The sequence below is a fragment of the Cajanus cajan genome, chromosome 2, assembly GCF_000230855.2.
Source record: "Cajanus cajan strain Asha chromosome 2, NIPB_CcT2T_4, whole genome shotgun sequence".
NCBI lineage: Eukaryota > Viridiplantae > Streptophyta > Magnoliopsida > Fabales > Fabaceae > Cajanus > Cajanus cajan.
In genome coordinates, this window is record NC_138518.1 from 67,789,683 (window position 1) to 67,809,586 (window position 19,904).

General features: G+C 30.6%; 1 protein-coding gene across 2 annotated transcripts; it reads left to right on the forward strand.

Annotated features, from left to right (window-relative positions):
* Nucleotides 1–11,820: 11,820 nt before the first annotated feature.
* Nucleotides 11,821–14,186, forward strand: LOC145954493 (uncharacterized). Of its 2 annotated transcripts, none has more exons than XM_083068800.1 (2): nt 11,821–12,419; nt 14,031–14,186. In XM_083068800.1, the coding sequence occupies exons 1-2, from the start codon at nt 11,933–11,935 to the stop codon at nt 14,060–14,062; spliced, it is 519 nt and encodes a 172-aa protein (XP_082924926.1). In that variant the 5' UTR covers nt 11,821–11,932; the 3' UTR covers nt 14,063–14,186. The 2 variants fall into 2 exon arrangements, 1 of the variants encoding a protein (XP_082924926.1); XR_014431730.1 differs by lacking the exon at nt 11,821–12,419 and adding an exon at nt 12,434–13,106.
* Nucleotides 14,187–19,904: the final 5,718 nt, after the last annotated feature.

Below are 19,904 nucleotides of genomic sequence, written 5' to 3' on the forward strand. Positions count from 1 at the left end.
TATTTTGTAATATATTTAATTTATAAAAACAAAGAAAAGAAAGGAGTAAGAACAATATCCAATAAATATAATAACTTAAAAGAATATACAGAATTATTTATAATCAATATTAAACATATATATATATATATATATATATAATATATATACAGATCATATATTAAATTTTCATGATACAATTTGAATTATACTTGTAGTGACTAGTCAGGATAAATGAGCATCATCATAACATCAACCAATAAATGGATATTTCACCTTAATCAACAATAGGATATTTCACCTTCATTTCTTACTCATTTAAATCCCCAAGGTCAAACCTCCAGTTACAAATAATTCAAACTTTATCTTCTATGGCCATAGAACAATATTTATCTTCATAAATACGTGAAGAAATAACAACAAAACGAGTCCAAGATATCACAACTATAACATAGTTGATTATAAATATATTTACAATAAATATATCTATGTAAAAAGAATATATTAAGAATACCAATGATATAAATAAAAATGACCATCATTATAAAATAATGAAACAATATAAAATATGAACGCCTTAATAATTATTATAGACAAAAATAATCAAAGGTTAAGCAAATAAATGAGGTTAGGGACACCCCACTAAATAAATATACATAAAAAATAACATAAATAAATAAAAATAGGAGTAGATAAAATTTTAAAGAGATAAGGTTCTCCTCCCCCTTACCTGGATAAGTAGGAGCTAAAACTTGAGCAGAACCTCCCCCCTCTGGATTCCCTCTTTCTTTCCCTCTCTTTCCCTCTTTCTTTCTCTTTCTCTCTCTCTCTCTCTCTCTCTCTCTCTCTCTCTCTCTCTCTCTTTCTCTTTCTCTCTCTAAATTTCCACTTCTGGCTGTATGATTTTTTTTCACAGCCCCCTGCCTCCTATTTATAGGCAATCTGACGCACCCGGAACGGCCCGTACTGATTTCGGAACGGCCCGTTCCGGAACGTTCAAATATGCGTAAAATTCTCAACTGGAACGGCCCGTTCTAATATCGGAACGGCCCGTTTTCAAAAAGCAGAACGGCCCGTTCTGAAACCAGAACGGCCCGTTCTCAATCTCAGCAGAACGGCCCGTTCTCCCTCCGGAACGGCCCGTTCTCCTTGTTGGAACGGCTCGTTCTGGGCCCGTTCTCAACTTGAAATTTCAGTATATTTTTATTGCTTGGAACGGCCTGTTCCAATTTTGGAACAGCCCGTTCCAAGTTACCCTTTTACCCCTCAAACTTTAATAAAATTGCAAAAATGCCATTAATAATAAAATTACAAAAATACCCTTATTCCTTTATTAAAATTACAAAATGCCATTAATTACAAAAGTACATTTTAAAAAAAATTGGGGTGTTACAATAACCATGTTGAATATTGAATAGATGCCAAGTTCACATAATAGTGAGTTGTTTAGTGGTGGTCCAAGTTGAGTTGATGATGCACTGTATTGTTGTTGTTAAATTATGTTACTGTTGATATTGTGTGGTGTTGATTGGGTTGTCTATATAATTAGTTTAATCTTTTTATGTGATGTTGTTTCTTTTGATTACAAGTTTACACTTGTATTTCTTTATTGTTGAACTATAATGATATATTAATATAGGAGTAAGACACGATTAGACAAGAAGTGAACTGAGTTTTGAGGATCATGCTAAAGATGACGATATTTTTTGAAGTTGTTCCGAGACAGTTGTGTATAGTAATTGTTTGATCAATAATTTAAGATTTATGTTTATAATTAGATAGATGTATATGTGTATGTAGGATTTAGGATATCACATTAAGAAATTTATATTTATGTTTTCAGTTATTATTCCTCTACATATATATATATATATATATATATATATATATATATATATATGTTGTTGCATGAATATTTTAGAACTATTTACATGTTAGTTCTAAGTAATTAAATTTATGTTTTTTTTTTTGTTATTCAGTTGTTAAGCGTATGAACATGTCGAATCGTTACACACATTAATAAACATCATGCAACATGGATATAATGACTTTTGTTTGTCACTATTCTTTTTTTTTTTTTTTTTTTTGAAGTTTTAAAATTTGGTAAAATTATAAATAAAAAAAAATCTTTTGTAATATTTTAAAGTAATTAAATAAGTTTATCTTTTTTAAGATCAAACTACGTTACTTTCTTTAATCATATATGTGTAAAAATAATATAATTTTTTTAAGTAAAAAATGTCCAAGTCACATATTATTTTATACATAATTAGTTTAGTACTACTATATTTTAGTTTGTACATTTTCTTTTTTATGTGGACATGGTTTATGCAGTATCACAAAGCTTATAATTAAAAATTAATATATACTTGCAAGTCATGACTTTTGCTCAAATATTATTTTAACATTGATAGAAATCAATCATGAGAATATCAAGTCTACCTCTCTGTCTCAAGACTAAATATTTATTATATATAATTAAAATTTAAATATATAAAGTATATTTAATATTTGAATAAATAATTATTTTAAATAAATTATATTTAAGTTAATGATGAATAATTTATATTATTTTATAAGATTATTCATTATAATTTATTTTAAATATTAAAATTTCTTCTAGAAAATTAAATTTTATAAATAGATAAAATTAATTTTGATAAGAAATTAAAAGAATTCATAAAAACTATCTAATTGAATGAAAAACTTATAAACCCTTTAGATAAAGAGAAATCTCTAAAAAAACATTCTCACATAAGATAGTCCTTTAATATATGTGGTCAAGTCATATTAGTTTAAGTTGAAATCTTAAGACATTAGTGAAAAATAAAAACAAAATATTATCTTTTTAAATTTCAAATATAAACATGATTTTTGTATGTTGAGGAGAGAAATAGTATTTTAATAAATAAAAAAATATAAATATATAAAATTAAAGTTAAAAATTTGCTAATAAGTCCTTGAGACTTATATATACAACATGAATAAAAATAAATAAGTTCCTTTAGACGTTGTGGCAAATAAATGTACCGAATTAAATCTTAATTTGTATTTATTTTAATATGTAATTGATATCTATTTTATTATTAAATTTTATTTATATATTTTTTATTTTGTATCTTAAAATGTCAATGTCATTACGATGAAAAGTAATTGGTCTATGTTAACATTTAAAAGTCAATAAGTTTAAATTAATTGTAGAACATAAGTTTTTATTTTTAAAATTAAGAGAGTAAATATCTTTATTTTAAGTTAGATAAATCAGAATTACATATTAACACCTTTTTTTAACATTTAATGTAACCTTTCTTATAGGGATGACATTGTATTATTTTTCAAATAAATAAAAGTGTTAGTATAAGGTAAAGAAAGTAGGAGATTTTATGTAATAACAATATACAATTTTGGTTCCTTTATTATAGAATAATAGTAACTTTGAAAATTATAACTTTAACCTCAACAAAATAGGATAGGAAGATCTTTATTATTTGTAATTATTTTTAAAATTTATTTTCTCCTTCCTTAATAAACTACTACTTCATTCTTTATGTAAACTTCAATTATTTAATTCACCAAAATTAGAAAAATAGTTAATTTAATTGATAATAATAAATTTATTATATTTATATAATATCTTCGTTTTTATATATAATATTCAAGTACCTAATTTGCCAAATTTTTTTTAAAAAAAATAGTTCATTTAGTTGATAACAATAAATCTGTCTTAGTTTTAAATTTATTTGGTTAAAATATTTATTATTTTAATTTATATAATGATAGTATTTTAATCTATACAATGCATAAGTTGAATATTTATTATATATGATTAAAATTCAAAATAAATTATGTATATAAATAAATATTATATTTGAATATATAAAATATATTTAAAATTTGAATAAATAGATAATTTTAAATATATCAGTTATACTTTAAATTTATGATATATAATTTATATTGTAGTACAATATTATTTTATTTATTGATAGTTTATTTTAAAATATTAAAATTTGATTCATTAATAATTATGATAAATAAAAATTAAATTTGACATAAAGTTACAATAATTAATAAAAAACTCTCTCTAATCCCTAAAAATACTCTTGTTCAAGATAGTCATTTATGTTTTATATATAGAAGTTGATTTAAAATATTAAAATTTAATTCATAAATAATTATAATAAATAAAAGCTAAATTTGATACGAAGTTTTAAAAAAAATTAAAAATCTTCTTGCCAGAAACAAATTTCCACAAAATATTTTCAATATGGTCATTGATTTAACTTTTCCTTCTCTTAAAAGCTAATAAACATCAACCTTTATATTTAAACAAAAACCTCTATTTTATGCAAGGGTATTTTTAGAAATTTTTTTTCAACAAGATGATTTGTAGAAATTTTTTTAATTTTTTTTATCTAATTTTATTTTATTTTTTTATAATTATTTATTAATTAAATATTAATACTTCAAAATAAATTATCAATAAATATTTTTTACAATATAAATTATTATCATAAATCTAAAATATAATTTATATGTTTAAAAATATTTATGATACTTATTTTAAATATAATTTATAAATTCAAATGGTATTTTTTAATATAATTTATATAAATTTTAATTAAATTATATATAATAAACATATATGTGTATTACACAGATTAATATACTAGTTAAATAGTAAATAAATACCAAAAAATTAAATATTAAATAAAAGGAACGGAAAAAAAAAAGACATTTATTATCGTATTCGTGACTTAATTTGGGCGATTCAGCCGCTCAATAAAAGAAGTTAATTAAATATTTTGATGACATATTCATGACTTTTTCAACAATACTTACAAATGTTGATATCTTACATGAATTTTTTTTTTTTTGGCAAATTATGAACAATTTTTAAAAAATAAACATTTGAAATTGTTTTAACAATTTTTCTTTTTCTTTTATTTCAAAAAATTATACTGAAAATACATTTCAAAAACATATATTGAAAACAAGTTTTGAAATTTAAAAAAAAAAATCAAACAATACCGGATAGTCCATATACTTTTTCTCCATTTTAATTTACCATGCCAAGGTTTACTTTAATAGAAATTGAAAGAAAAAAAAACAAAGTTTTGAGTTAATGTTTCTTAAATTTCAGTTTTAATATTGCGAATAATTAATGTTTCTTAAATTTCAATTTTATTGTCTTACAAAACTGATGTTTCCTAAATATGATTTTCCTAACACCTCACATTAAATGAAAAGTTTTTTATTTTATTTTTTTATTTTACAACAATCCATCTAATGCAACGTATCAATGTTATACTCTGTCTCGTTTTTAATTTGGAGTAATCTTATATGTACAATAAAAATTATTATAAAAAGTTTAGAGAGAAATATTATATTTTTGTGTTTATTTTTTTTCATCATTTCATTTTTTATAAAGAAAAATATTATTAATGAATGAAAAAAAAAAGTAGACACAAAATAATTTTGTAACAATTATTATACATGTATACTTTTTAATTTACCAAGCCGAGGTTTACTTAAAAAATGAAAAAGAAAAAGTTTTGAGCTAAGCTAAGATTAGGAAATGCCTAAGAAATAAATTTTTATCAAATCTAAAACAATTAAACATTCAAATAGATGGTTTAGGTTAAGAAAGAAATAATAAAGCAAAATATAGCTTACTACTTCTCCCGATAATAAAAACAAATAACAATTATTAAAAAAATCATATTTACCAAATTAATACGACGTTTCTGTATTTTAATATTATGAATAATTTATGGTTCTTAAATTTCAGTTTCATTGTCTTACAAAACTGATCTTTCATAAATATGATATTATTATTTTTTTACAAAAAATATGATATTCTTAACACCTCAAATAAAATGAAAAGTTTTTTATTTTACAATAATTCATCTATAAATAATGCAACACATCAATGTGATACCTTGTCTAAGGGAAATCAAGAATTTAAGCTTGCATTTACATGTTTTTGAAATGGCTGATTCTGTAACACCCTATTATTTTAATATTATTATTGAGTCTTTTCGTAAATTTATTAAGTTTTAGGGCTATTTTTGTAAATATTAATGGCATTTTTGCAGTTTTATTAAAGTTTGAGGGGTAAATGGGTAACTTGGAACGGGCTGTTCCAAAGTTGGAACGGGCCGTTCCAAGCAATAAAAAGATACTGAAATTTTAAGTTGGGAACGGGCCCAGAACGGGCCGTTCCGGAAGGAGAACGGGCCGTTCCGGAGGGAGAACGGGCCGTTCTGCTGAGAGTGAGAACGGGCCGTTCTGGTTTTAGAACGGGCCGTTCTGCTTTTTGGAAACGGGCCGTTCCAATTTTAGAACGGGCCGTTCCAGTTGAAAATTTTGCACAGATTCGAAGGTTCCAGAACGGGCCGTTCCGAAATTGGTACGGGCCGTTCCGGGTAACCCATATTGCCTATAAATAGGAGGCATGGGGGGGTGAAAAATTATAACTGTGAAGGGTGGCAAATTTTAGAGAGAGAGAGAGAGAGAGAGAGAAAGAGGAGGGAGAGAAAGAGGAATCTTGAGGAGGAGATTCTGTCCTAGTTCCGGTTATTGTTTAAGGAGAGAAGTGGAGGTTCTGCCCTAGTTCCAGTTACTCTCTAAGGAAAGAGAGGAGGAGGTTCTGCCCAAGTTCCTATCTATTCAGGTACGGGGGAAAAGGGAATTATTTATATGTATAGTACATGAGGGAATTGGGTAGAGGAAGAATTCCTTAGGATTATGATTGATTTTACAATTATTTGATTTGGAGAATTATTGGTTCTATTAAAATTATCTGTGTTGAGGTTTATAAATATGCCTAAGTGTAGGAATGATGATCTGTGAAGAAGAATGAATTGTAAGGAAAATGCGGTGAGCTAGATTTTGGAATAATGAGGGGTTTTACTGTTTATATTAATTATTCTATTGATTATTATATTAATGAAAGTTATTGCTATATTACTTGTTAAGAATTAATGATATTGATGTATGAATGTGATTTTGATTGTGATTGTGGTGTCTCACATCGATGACTAGGGATGGCACGGCCCCTGGGTATGTGGTGCTACAGGGAGGGCGTGACCCTAGCATGGTGTGGGATGAGTAAGACAATTAACACACACCACTTATGTCGTTTATGGCAGCCCTGACATGGGGTTAATTGCAAGAGATTATATTGATTGTAATGTGATTGTGTTTCCTCACACCAAAAGACTAGGGATGGCATGGCCCCTGGGTAAGTGATGCTACAGGGAGGGCATGACCCTGGTCTGGTGTGGGTTGAGTGAGGCAATTAACCTGTATCACTTGTGTCAGATATGGCGAGGTCTTGGCATAGTGTTAATTGTGAAATTGGCATGAATTATAGATGTTGAGATAATTGTTATATTGATGTGAATGAGGAAAGGTAAAAATGATAGTGTTAATTATAAAATTTAAATGGATTGTGATGGATTGATAAATTATGATACATGCTTGTAAATATTTTATTAAATAAAGAAAATATGATGAGATTTTAACATGGTGTGTTTGGATGTACTTTGCATATAGATATCTTCTTTTCTCACCGTATAAATTGTGGATATTTTAGGTGGAGAAGATCCGGCTGCAAGTGGCATATAGGATGCCAACAGTTTTATTTTGGGAAATGCTCTGATATTGTGACATCGGGGCAAAGGATTTTTAGGAGCGAAATATTCGTGTGAATTTGGTACTGTAATATTATTTTAAAAACAATTTGTAAAAACTCTTGTGTGTTATATGTTATATTTCTGCTAACGTGGTTGTTCGAAGTTTCTCATGTGAACCCTTTTTACTGTAAAAGAAAGATTTATTACAATATATGTGTTGGGGTAGTAAGGGTGTCACATTTAGTGGTATCAGAGCATGTCGATTCAATCGGCCGTAAGTTATGAGTCTGCTATGCTTGTTTGGTAGATGAATGGTGTAGTAAATTGATTGTTGAATTTATTGATATAAACGATTGATTAAATTTGTTGTTTTAGAGTATGATTGTTAACTTTTCTGGGAGGACAGAAAAACAATGGCAGGAGGTAGAAACGATCGTGCAATCGCTGATGCTCTGCAAGCGATGGCTCAGGCTATTGGTAATCTGAACCAACGACCAGAGATAGATTGGCTAGAGAGATTTCAGCGAAATAATTCGCCAAGCTTTCGTGGAGGCTATAATCCTGATGGAGCTGCTGATTGGATTTTTGAAATTGAAAAGATATTCCAAGCTATGGGATGTCCTTTGATACAGAAGGTAACTTTGGCCGTTTTTATGCTTTCTGGAGAGGCTGGCATCTGGTGGCAAGGTGCTTTGCAAAGAATGATGGCTGCGGGAACTCAAGTAAACTGGGATAACTTCAAGCGGCTGTTCTTGGAGAAATATTTTCCCCGAGATGTGAGACATAAGAAACAGGTGGAATTCCTAGAATTGAAACAAGGAGAGAATTCTGTGGCTGAATACGTGACTAAATTTGAAGACTTAGTTAGATTTTGCTCTATGTATGATGGTGTAGACAATGAGGAGGACAAATGCGTGAAGTTTGTGAGCGGTCTTCGCCCTGAGATCAAACAAGTGTTCAATTATCAAGGGATTACTCACTACCATGAATTGGTAAACAAGTGCAGAGTATTTGATGAGGACAACCGAGCTAGGGTAACTCATTATAAGAGTGGAGGACCGATGAGAAATACTAAGTTTGGTTCAGCTAATAAGAATAAACCTTATACCAAGTTTGTAGGGGACTCAAGTTCTAAGGTGAATCATCAAGGTTCTACGCAACAAAGAAGCCAAGTTCCAATGGTTAGCCAAACTTCTGGAAGGGGAAGTGTGGGTTTTGTTCCACACAACAACTGTTTTAAATGTGGAAAGCCAGGTCATAGGGCAGTTGATTGTCGGATGCAAAGGATAATGATATGCTTCAAATGTAAAGCAGAGGGACATAAAGCTAGTGAATGCCCTCAGAGTAGGAAAGAAATAACAGAGGCTGGAGGAAGCGCTAGCAAACCTCGAACCACAGGAAGAGTATTTGCTTTGATTGGTGCTGAAGCTACTCAATCCGAAGACTTAATTCAGGGTATGTGTTTCATTAATGGAACTCCTTTAACCGTTTTATATGATTCTGGTGCGACTCACTCTTTCATATCACATGCGTGTGTGTCTAAACTAAAATTACCTGTCTCTTCCTTGTCTTTTGAGTTAATTGTCGAAACACCCACTAGTGAATCGGTAATCACTTCTGATGTCTGTTCAAAGTGTCCTCTGACTATTGAAGGTAGAGATTTCATGGTTGACTTAATTTGTTTACCTCTAAGTCAACTAGATGTTATTTTGGGTATGGACTGGTTATCTTCCAATCATGTCCTTTTGAATTGTGCTAGTAAATCTATTATTTTTGGGGAGTCTGTTGAAAAAGTGAGTAAGGATTATTTGACTGCCAACCAAGTTAAGGTATCTTTGCAAGAAGATGCCCAAGTATACATGTTGTTAGCTTCTCTGAATTCCGAGAAAAATGTTTTGGTAAATGAACTGCCTGTTGTGTGTGACTTTTCGGATGTCTTTTCTGATGTGTCTAGCTTACCACCCAGAAGAGAAGTAGAATTTTCCATAGATTTAGTTCCAGGAACAGGACCTATCTCTATTGCACCTTACAGGATGTCACCCATAGAGTTAGTGGAACTAAAGAAACAAATAGAAGACTTGTTGAAAAAGGGGTTTGTGAGGCCTAGTGTATCACCTTGGGGAGCACCCGTACTTCTAGTCAAAAAGAAGGATGGTAGTATGCGGTTGTGTGTAGATTATCGCCAGTTGAACAAAGTGACCATTAAGAACAAATATCCGTTGCCTAGGATAGATGATCTTATGGATCAGTTGGTAGGTGCTTGTGTGTTTAGTAAAATCGATCTTAGATCAGTGTACCATCAGATTAGAGTTAAGAGTGAAGATGTACCTAAGACAGCATTTAGGACCCGTTATGAACACTATGAGTACCTAGTAATGCCTTTTGGTGTGACGAATGCTCCTGCAATTTTTATGGATTACATGAACCGGATTCTTCATCCGTACTTGGATAAATTTGTAGTTGTCTTCATAGATGACATACTAGTTTATTCTAAGACTAAAGAGGAGCATGAAGAACACTTAAGGGTAGTACTACAAACCCTCAGGGAGAAACAACTTTATGCTAAATTGTCTAAGTGTGACTTTTGGCTTGAGGAGGTGAGTTTCTTAGGACATGTAATTTCAAGTGGGGGAATAGCAGTGGATCCATCTAAGGTTGAGGCTGTGCTTAATTGGGAGACACCTAAGTCAGTTAGTGAGATCAGGAGTTTCCTTGGATTGGCTGGATACTATAGAAGATTCATAGAAGGATTCTCTAAGTTAGCATTACCCTTGACAAGTTTGACTAGGAAAGGAGTTATGTTTGTATGGGATAGTAAATGTGAGGATAGTTTCCGAGCCCTTAAGGAAAAATTGACTAGTGCACCTGTTTTAGTATTGCCTGATCTTAGCAAGACTTTTGTGATTTATTGTGACGCTTCTAAGATGGGTTTGGGTGGAGTGTTAATGCAAGAAGGAAAGGTCGTATCTTATGCATCTAGGCAATTAAAAATACATGAGAGGAATTACCCCACCCATGATCTTGAATTAGCAGCAGTGGTGTTCACACTTAAGATTTGGAGACATTATTTGTATGGTTCAAAATTTGAAGTGTTTAGTGATCATAAGAGTCTTAGGTATTTGTTTGATCAAAAGGAATTAAATATGAGGCAAAGGAGATGGTTGGAGTTCCTTAAGGACTATGATTTTGATCTTAGTTATCATCCAGGAAAAGCTAATGTGGTAGCTGATGCTTTGAGTAGGAAATCTTTGCAGTTGTCTTCTCTTATGATTAGGGAGATGGACCTTTTGGCACAATTTAGAGACTTAAGTCTGACTTGTGAGGTGACTCATAGTAGTGTGAGACTAGGTATGACTCGGGTGACTAGTGAGCTGTTGAAGGAAATTGGAGAAGCACAAATAGTGGATTCATTTCTAGTAGCTAGACGTGATGCTATAGGGCAAGGGATTGAAGGAGAATTTACCTTGGGTGTAGATGGAGTGGTAAGATTTAAAGACCGAGTATGTGTGCCTAGTGATCCTACGCTTAGACGATTGATCCTAGAGGAAGGTCATAGGAGCAAGCTTAGTTTTCACCCAGGAGCAACTAAGATGTATCATGACCTTAGAAAGATATTCTGGTGGCCTAGGATGAAGAAAGATATAGCTGAATTTGTGAGTGCCTGTTTAGTGTGTCAGAAGGCTAAAATAGAGCATCAAAAACCTTCAGGACTACTTCAGCCTTTGAGTATACCCGAGTGGAAATGGGATAGCATTTCCATGGATTTTGTAGTTGCTTTGCCTAGGACTAGGAGAGGACATGATTCCATTTGGGTTATAGTTGATAGGCTGACTAAGAGTGCACATTTCTTACCTATTAACATTAAGTATTCTCTAGAAAAATTGGCTAGATTGTATATTGATGAGATTGTGAGATTACATGGGATACCATCTAGCATAGTTTCAGACAGGGACCCTAGATTCACCTCTAGGTTTTGGGAGAGCCTACAACAAGCTTTGGGAACCCAACTGAGACTTAGTTCAGCTTACCACCCTCAAACTGATGGTCAGACTGAGAGGACTATTCAATCTTTAGAGGATTTGCTTAGAGCTTGTGTGTTGGACCAAGGGGGAAGTTGGGATAGTCTTTTACCTTTGATAGAGTTTACCTATAATAATAGTTACCACTCTAGCATAGGTATGGCACCCTATGAAGCCTTGTATGGTAGGAGGTGTAGGACTCCTTTGTGTTGGTGCGAGCCTGGTGATAATATCATCTTAGGACCTGAGATTGTGCAACAAACCACTGAAAAGGTTAGATTGATACAAGAAAGGATGAGGACAGCTCAGAATAGACAGAAAAATTATGCTGACAGGAGGAGAAAGGATTTGGAATTTCAAGAAGGTGACCATGTGTTCTTAAAAGTCACTCCATGGACTGGGGTTGGCAGGGCATTAAAATCTAGAAAACTTACTCCTCGATTTATTGGTCCTTTTCAAATTCTAAAAAGAGTCGGTAATGTTGCCTACCAAATTGCTTTGCCTCCTAATCTGTCAAATCTTCATGATGTTTTTCATATTTCTCAACTTCGAAAATACGTCCATGATCCTTCACATGTGATTGAATCGGATCATATTGAGGTTAAAGAGAATCTAACGGTGGAAGCAACCCCTGTGAGAGTCGAGGATCGAATGGTAAAGCAACTTAGGGGTAAAGAAATTCCTTTGGTGAAAGTTATTTGGGGAGGAGCTACACCAGAAAGTGCTACTTGGGAACTAGAGGAGAAGATGAGAGCGTCATATCCATTTTTATTTACTTCAGGTAATTTCGAGGACGAAATTTTTAAAAGGAGGGGAGAATTGTAACACCCTATTATTTTAATATTATTATTGAGTCTTTTCGTAAATTTATTAAGTTTTAGGGCTATTTTTGTAAATATTAATGGCATTTTTGCAGTTTTATTAAAGTTTGAGGGGTAAATGGGTAACTTGGAACGGGCTGTTCCAAAGTTGGAACGGGCCGTTCCAAGCAATAAAAAGATACTGAAATTTTAAGTTGGGAACGGGCCCAGAACGGGCCGTTCCGGAAGGAGAACGGGCCGTTCCGGAGGGAGAACGGGCCGTTCTGGTTTTAGAACGGGCCGTTCTGCTTTTTGGAAACGGGCCGTTCCAATTTTAGAACGGGCCGTTCCAGTTGAAAATTTTGCACAGATTCGAAGGTTCCAGAACGGGCCGTTCCGAAATTGGTACGGGCCGTTCCGGGTAACCCAGATTGCCTATAAATAGGAGGCATGGGGGGTGAAAAATTATAACTGTGAAGGGTGACAAATTTTAGAGAGAGAGAGAGAGAGAGAGAGAAAGAGGAGGGAGAGAAAGAGGAATCTTGAGGAGGAGATTCTGTCCTAGTTCCGGTTATTGTTTAAGGAGAGAAGTGGAGGTTCTGCCCTAGTTCCAGTTACTGTCTAAGGAAAGAGAGGAGGAGGTTCTGCCCAAGTTCCTATCTATTCAGGTACGGGGGAAAAGGGAATTATTTATATGTATAGTACATGAGGGAATTGGGTAGAGGAAGAATTCCTTAGGATTATGATTGATTTTACAATTATTTGATTTGGAGAATTATTGGTTCTATTAAAATTATCTGTGTTGAGGTTTATAAATATGCCTAAGTGTAGGAATGATGATCTGTGAAGAAGAATGAATTGTAAGGAAAATGCGGTGAGCTAGATTTTGGAATAATGAGGGGTTTTACTGTTTATATTAATTATTCTATTGATTATTATATTAATGAAAGTTATTGCTATATTACTTGTTAAGAATTAATGATATTGATGTATGAATGTGATTTTGATTGTGATTGTGGTGTCTCACATCGATGACTAGGGATGGCACGGCCCCTGGGTATGTGGTGCTACAGGGAGGGCGTGACCCTAGCATGGTGTGGGATGAGTAAGACAATTAACACACACCACTTATGTCGTTTATGGCAGCCCTGACATGGGGTTAATTGCAAGAGATTATATTGATTGTAATGTGATTGTGTTTCCTCACACCAAAAGACTAGGGATGGCATGGCCCCTGGGTAAGTGATGCTACAGGGAGGGCATGACCCTGGTCTGGTGTGGGTTGAGTGAGGCAATTAACCTGTATCACTTGTGTCAGATATGGCGAGGTCTTGGCATAGTGTTAATTGTGAAATTGGCATGAATTATAGATGTTGAGATAATTGTTATATTGATGTGAATGAGGAAAGGTAAAAATGATAGTGTTAATTATAAAATTTAAATGGATTGTGATGGATTGATAAATTATGATACATGCTTGTAAATATTTTATTAAATAAAGAAAATATGATGAGATTTTAACATGGTGTGTTTGGATGTACTTTGCATATAGATATCTTCTTTTCTCACCGTATAAATTGTGGATATTTTAGGTGGAGAAGATCCGGCTGCAAGTGGCATATAGGATGCCAACAGTTTTATTTTGGGAAATGCTCTGATATTGTGACATCGGGGCAAAGGATTTTTAGGAGCGAAATATTCGTGTGAATTTGGTACTGTAATATTATTTTAAAAACAATTTGTAAAAACTCTTGTGTGTTATATGTTATATTTCTGCTAACGTGGTTGTTTGAAGTTTCTCATGTGAACCCTTTTTACTGTAAAAGAAAGATTTATTACAATATATGTGTTGGGGTAGTAAGGGTGTCACAGATTCAACTAAGATTCTTGGCATAATTTTCTTCTTTGTACTCATTTCTCAAGGTAATGTTTCCTTCTTATATATGAAAATATTTTTTCTTTAAATATATTTTTAAATCTCTAAGGTAAACTTATTTTTAGTTCCTTAAATTTAAAATTAATTTTTTTTAATTATGTAATTTAAAAAAATCTTATTTTAATTTCTATATTTAAATGTCGTTAGTAAAATTATCAAATATTATTATACAAAATTCATCTATTAGTTTTATTGTTAACAAAAAATATTATATTAAATTCAATGTTAAATAAATGTCTCAATTGGACACTATAAGTGAGTTGATGAGTTATATTATTGATTGCATGAGAAAAGAAAATACATTTTTAAAATTATAGAAAGTTATAGAGACTAAAAGTTCTTTAGATACCAAGAATATATCTAAACCTATTTTTATTTTTTAAGAATTATAATTGATAACTTGTCTTGTGCATCATTTTGATGCTAGGATATTGCCAATGTTCCCTGAAAGATCTCTCCGTAAGTCAATTTCAAACAAGACTTAGAGTGCATGGAAAGCCAGAATGGAGTGTAACTATAATCAATAAGTGTCCATGTGTTCAAACGAATGTGAAGCTGAATTGCAAAGGATTTCAATCTGTTGAACCCGTAAAGCCTTCACTTTTGAAAGTCTCAAACAATGTTTGTCTTGTAAATGGTGGTCAACCTATATATGGAAAGGCTATCAAATTCAGATATGCTTGGGACCAACCATTTCCATTAAATCCCATTTCTTCTGAGATTTTTTGTTCTTAAATGGACAGTTATGAATTTTTCTCTTACAAACGTTTTGGCATTTAGTGTAGTCTGGTTTGTTATCCAGAATAAAAATTGATTCCTGTGTTTTAATTTTTTTTCTTCTTCATAATAATATTACAAAGATGCGATGATCCAATTTAAGTCGTTTTTTATATGTTACTTTTCAATTCCTTTTCATTTATTTCTTTTTATGCTACTTTGCATACAATAACGGACACGATAGCTTTGGCTTGAAATCAACACTAAAATGAAATAAAGTAATATTAGTTAAACAATTAAATAATAAAAAAAATTATATGAATGACCATTCTAAAGATGTTAATGGGGGGTTTTATAGATTTAATAAAGATGTTTTTACCTATAACTACATGGGCCAAGACTTTTTTGTTTATTATTATTAGGGCTTAAATATTTCAAGTTGATGATCTTATATATAAATCAAAGATCAAAATATTTTAACATAGTGTATTTGCATCGAATTTTTCACAATTAAATCACAAACTTTGACCAAACTAAACTAAATCTAATTACAGATAGATTTAACCTTATTTTTATAATATATTTTACCAAACTAAATATCCTATTTTTAGAAGTAATCATGAATTTTATGCAACCGTTTTATACCACAAAACCTACATGTTATTTATTTTCACACACACGTTTTTTTAAATAAGAATTATTATATTAATTGTCCCTTTTTTAATGAGTTTATGAATGAAAAATAAACATATGAAATATTGTAATTTATTAAAGTAATTTGTTATTATAGATTACATTAATAATGTAATTTTCTCAAGTTGTTCTACATTGACTGTAGTACTCGAATTTTATAGTTTGAGTGACAAAACCTAAGAAATTAATCTAACCACCGTGTTAACTGTTGTTTCTAGTTTTATACTAGTTGTTATTTCTGGTTTTATATCAATCGTTGTGATTCAATAAGGTCAAATCACTTAAACCACTCACCTTTGTTGTAGGAGATCTCTATAGGTAAATATGTGTGACGACAAATCAGTTGCTTAATTGTTTAGCAATTGTTATTAGATGTTTAACAATTATTCCATTGTTCAGTTGTTATCGGATATTTAGCTATTTCTTTGTTGTGTTTGGAGTTAAATAATTGTTATCATCCATTATAAGTGGTTTATATATGATGATTAGTTGTTAATTGATTTTCTACCTGTTGGTTTTATGAATAAGTGGTGAATTATTTAGGATTAATGTGGTGACTAAGCTAGTTCTCTATTTAAGTTGTTTATATTGATTCTTTCATAAATTTACCCATTATTTTTCTTGTTGTTGGACTGCAATAATTAATCATATAGAAACAAAACAAGATTAGCTGGATAGTTTGATTGACTTGTGGAGGGTCATGCTGATGATGGTCTAGTTTTGTGATACTACCCTAGTGTAGTGTGGTTTGTATAAACACTTGACCAACAATAGGGTTACTTTGTACACAATAGGGTTAGTTAATGTATATTGTATATATGTGATGGGGTTATTTTATAGTATTTGCTTGAGGGGATATTTTATAAGTTTTATTTTATAAGGTTATTAATCAAACATACTCCACAATGATGAGATATTGTCCGCTTTGGGCTTAAGCCCTCACGGTTTTGTTTTTTATCATCACCTAAAAAGCTTTTCTATCATTGAAGTATGTTTGTGTTATATAAGTTATTATTTCTTATCTTATATTATCAATGTGGGACTTGTTTGTATCCCAACAATATGCATAGAGATTTTATATAACCTCATAAGGGAATTTATGTTATCCAATTTATAAGCAGGAATTATTTTTTTTCCTTCTGTCCCTATACATACATCTATTACATGAATAATCAGGTGACTATTGCATGAAAATCCTAATATAATTGAATTCTATTATGTTTTATGTTGCATAGTAACTATACTATACTAAATATAGTAATCTATCGAGTCGTTACACTTTTAAGGATGATTATCAATACACCTTGGTTACTTGGTAATAAAACTATAAATAAATAAAAATTGAATTCCCACCAATAATAAAAAAATTACATTAATACTATGCATAATAATGTTTTTAACTTAAAAAACACTACTTAAATGTCATAATACTATGATTGTGATTGGATTGGTGGTATAAAATAATATAAATTTTAAAAATTTATTATTATTTTCTTGATTAATTAGAATCGAACTTGATGCTAAGTAAGGAATTACACAATTCAAACATTATTCAACCAATTGAGGTAAACTCCTTAGTTGTTAAAATATAAGGTTAAATATATTTTTAATCCTTACAAAATGAACATATTTTAATTTTGATCTCTACAAATATGTTTTCCATCCTCTAAAATTGAAAACTATTATTTTAGTCCATACTATTATGTGACCTTTTTTAAATAAATAAATAAATATATATATATATATATATATATATATATATATATATATATATATATATATTCATATGTGTGTATGTGTGTGTTTATTAGAAGATTATGCGATCATTCTAAGTAATACTCAATACTCACAACTATTTGTAGGAATGACAAATAAACTCGTACCCGTGAATAATACTCGAAGCCGTTTCGATTTTGACAAGGAATACCCGATTTGACCAGATACGGGTAAAACCCGATATATTAAATCAGGTATGGGTATATACTTACCTGCCCCATCCCCGATTTAATATCTACCCTCGATTTAATTGTGTTAAATAATTTTAATATTTAATTATGTGTAATTATTTATTATAATATGAAACATTTATAGTTGTTTAATTATTAAGAAGTTTCTTTATTAAAATATGAGATAGAGAAACAACTTAATTATAATTGTAATATAATAGAAAAATAATTTAAAAATATTGTATATTTTTTTTGCAAAATAAAAATAGAAATTGACAGGTATAGGTACGGGTACGAGTATACCCGATATGCGACGGAGATAGGGATGAGGCGAAAATTATATGCCTAACAGGTACGAGTACGAGGATAGAGATGAGTTTGAGCCGCGGGGACGGGAACGGGTATCATAAAACACATACCTGACGCGTCCCGTTGTCATCCCTAAATGTTTAGGATATTTTATTTTCATGTAACGCTTCTAATTATATATATATATATATATATATATATATATATATATATATATATATAATCCTTATATTATATGTTATATATACGCCTTAAAATAGTTAGTAGGGACCAAAATTATAGTGACTTCAAATTTTAAATAATAAAAATTAAAGAAAAATATTTTGCAGAAGTCAAAATCAAAATTTATTTATTTTATGTCACTAAAAATGTAACCCTCAATTCTAACGCCCAATTTATATAATAATAATTATATATTTTCTTATATAATATTTTCACAATTATATCGTTAATAATATATTTTTTTTTAATAAAGATAAAGGTAAAGAACAATCATATTTTGTGAATTTAATACATGATATATCGTTCTAAAATATTTACAATAATGTATTATTTTACACAATATATTTTTCTTTCACTTTTATTACAATATTTACATTGATAGTGAAAATAAATTTACAAAAATTGTAATAGATTCATCAAATAGCCTCCACATTCCAATTCCTTCCAAGGAATACCACAGCTATATCAACTGCAAAATGATCTGGAATCCAAAGTAGATCCATCTATTTTGTAATATATTTAATTTATAAAAATAAAGAAAAGAGAGGAGTAAGAACAATATCCAATAAATACAATAATTCAAAAGAATAAACAGAATTATTTGTAATCAATATTAAACATATATATATGTATATATATAAATATAAATATATATACAACTCATATATTAGATTTTCATGATACAATAAAATTTGAATTATACTTGTAGTGACTAGTCAGGATAAATGAGCATCATCAAAATATCAACCAATAAAAGGATATTTCACCTTAACCAACAATAGGATATTTCACCTTCATTTCTTTACTCATTTAAATCCCCAAGGTCAAACCTCCAGCTACAAATAATTCAAACTTTATCTTCTATGGTCATAGAACAATATTTATTTTCATAAATATTGTGAAGAAATAATAATAATATGAGTCAAAGAGACTTTAACAAAACTATATCATAATTGATTATAAATATATTTACGTAAAAAGAATATATTAATAGTACCAATAACATAAATAAAAATGACAATCATTATAAAATAATGAAACAATATAAAATATGAACACCTTAATAATTATTATAGACAAAAATAATCAAAGGTTAAGCAAATAAATGAGGTTAGGGACACCTCACTAGATCGAGAAAATAACATAATTAAATAAACATAAGGATATATAAAATTTAAAGAGATAAGGTTCTCCTCCCCCTTACCTGGATAAGTAGGAGCTAAAACTTGAGCAGAACCTCCCCCCTCTGGATTTCCTCTTTATTTCCCTCTCTTTCACTCTTTCTTTCTCTTCTCTCTCTCTCTCTCTCTCTCTCTCTCTCTCTCTCTCTCTCTCTCTCTCTCTTCTCTCTTCTCTCTCTAAATTTCCACTTCTGGCTGTATGATTTTTCACAGCCCCCTGCCTTCTATTTATAGGCAATCTGACGCACCCGGAACGGCCCGTACTGATTTCGGAACAGCCCGTTCCGGATCCTTCAAACGTGGGCAAAATTTTCAACTGGAACGGCCCGTTCCAAAATCAGAACGGCCTGTTCCCAAAAAGCAGAACGGCCCGTTCTGAAACCAGAACGGCCCGTTCTCAATCTCAGCAGAACGACCCGTTCTCCCTCCGGAACTGCCCGTTCTCCTTGTTGGAACGTCCCG

What these genes read in the sequence shown, in the direction of transcription:
- LOC145954493 (XM_083068800.1), top strand. Translation starts at nt 11,933, where the DNA reads ATGAGGACAGCTCAGAATAGACAGAAAAATTATGCTGACAGGAGGAGA. An exon ending in TCCATTTTTATTTACTTCAG is followed by an intron (nt 12,420 to 14,030) that starts GTAATTTCGAGG and finishes TGGATATTTTAG; the next exon opens with GTGGAGAAGATCCGGCTGCA.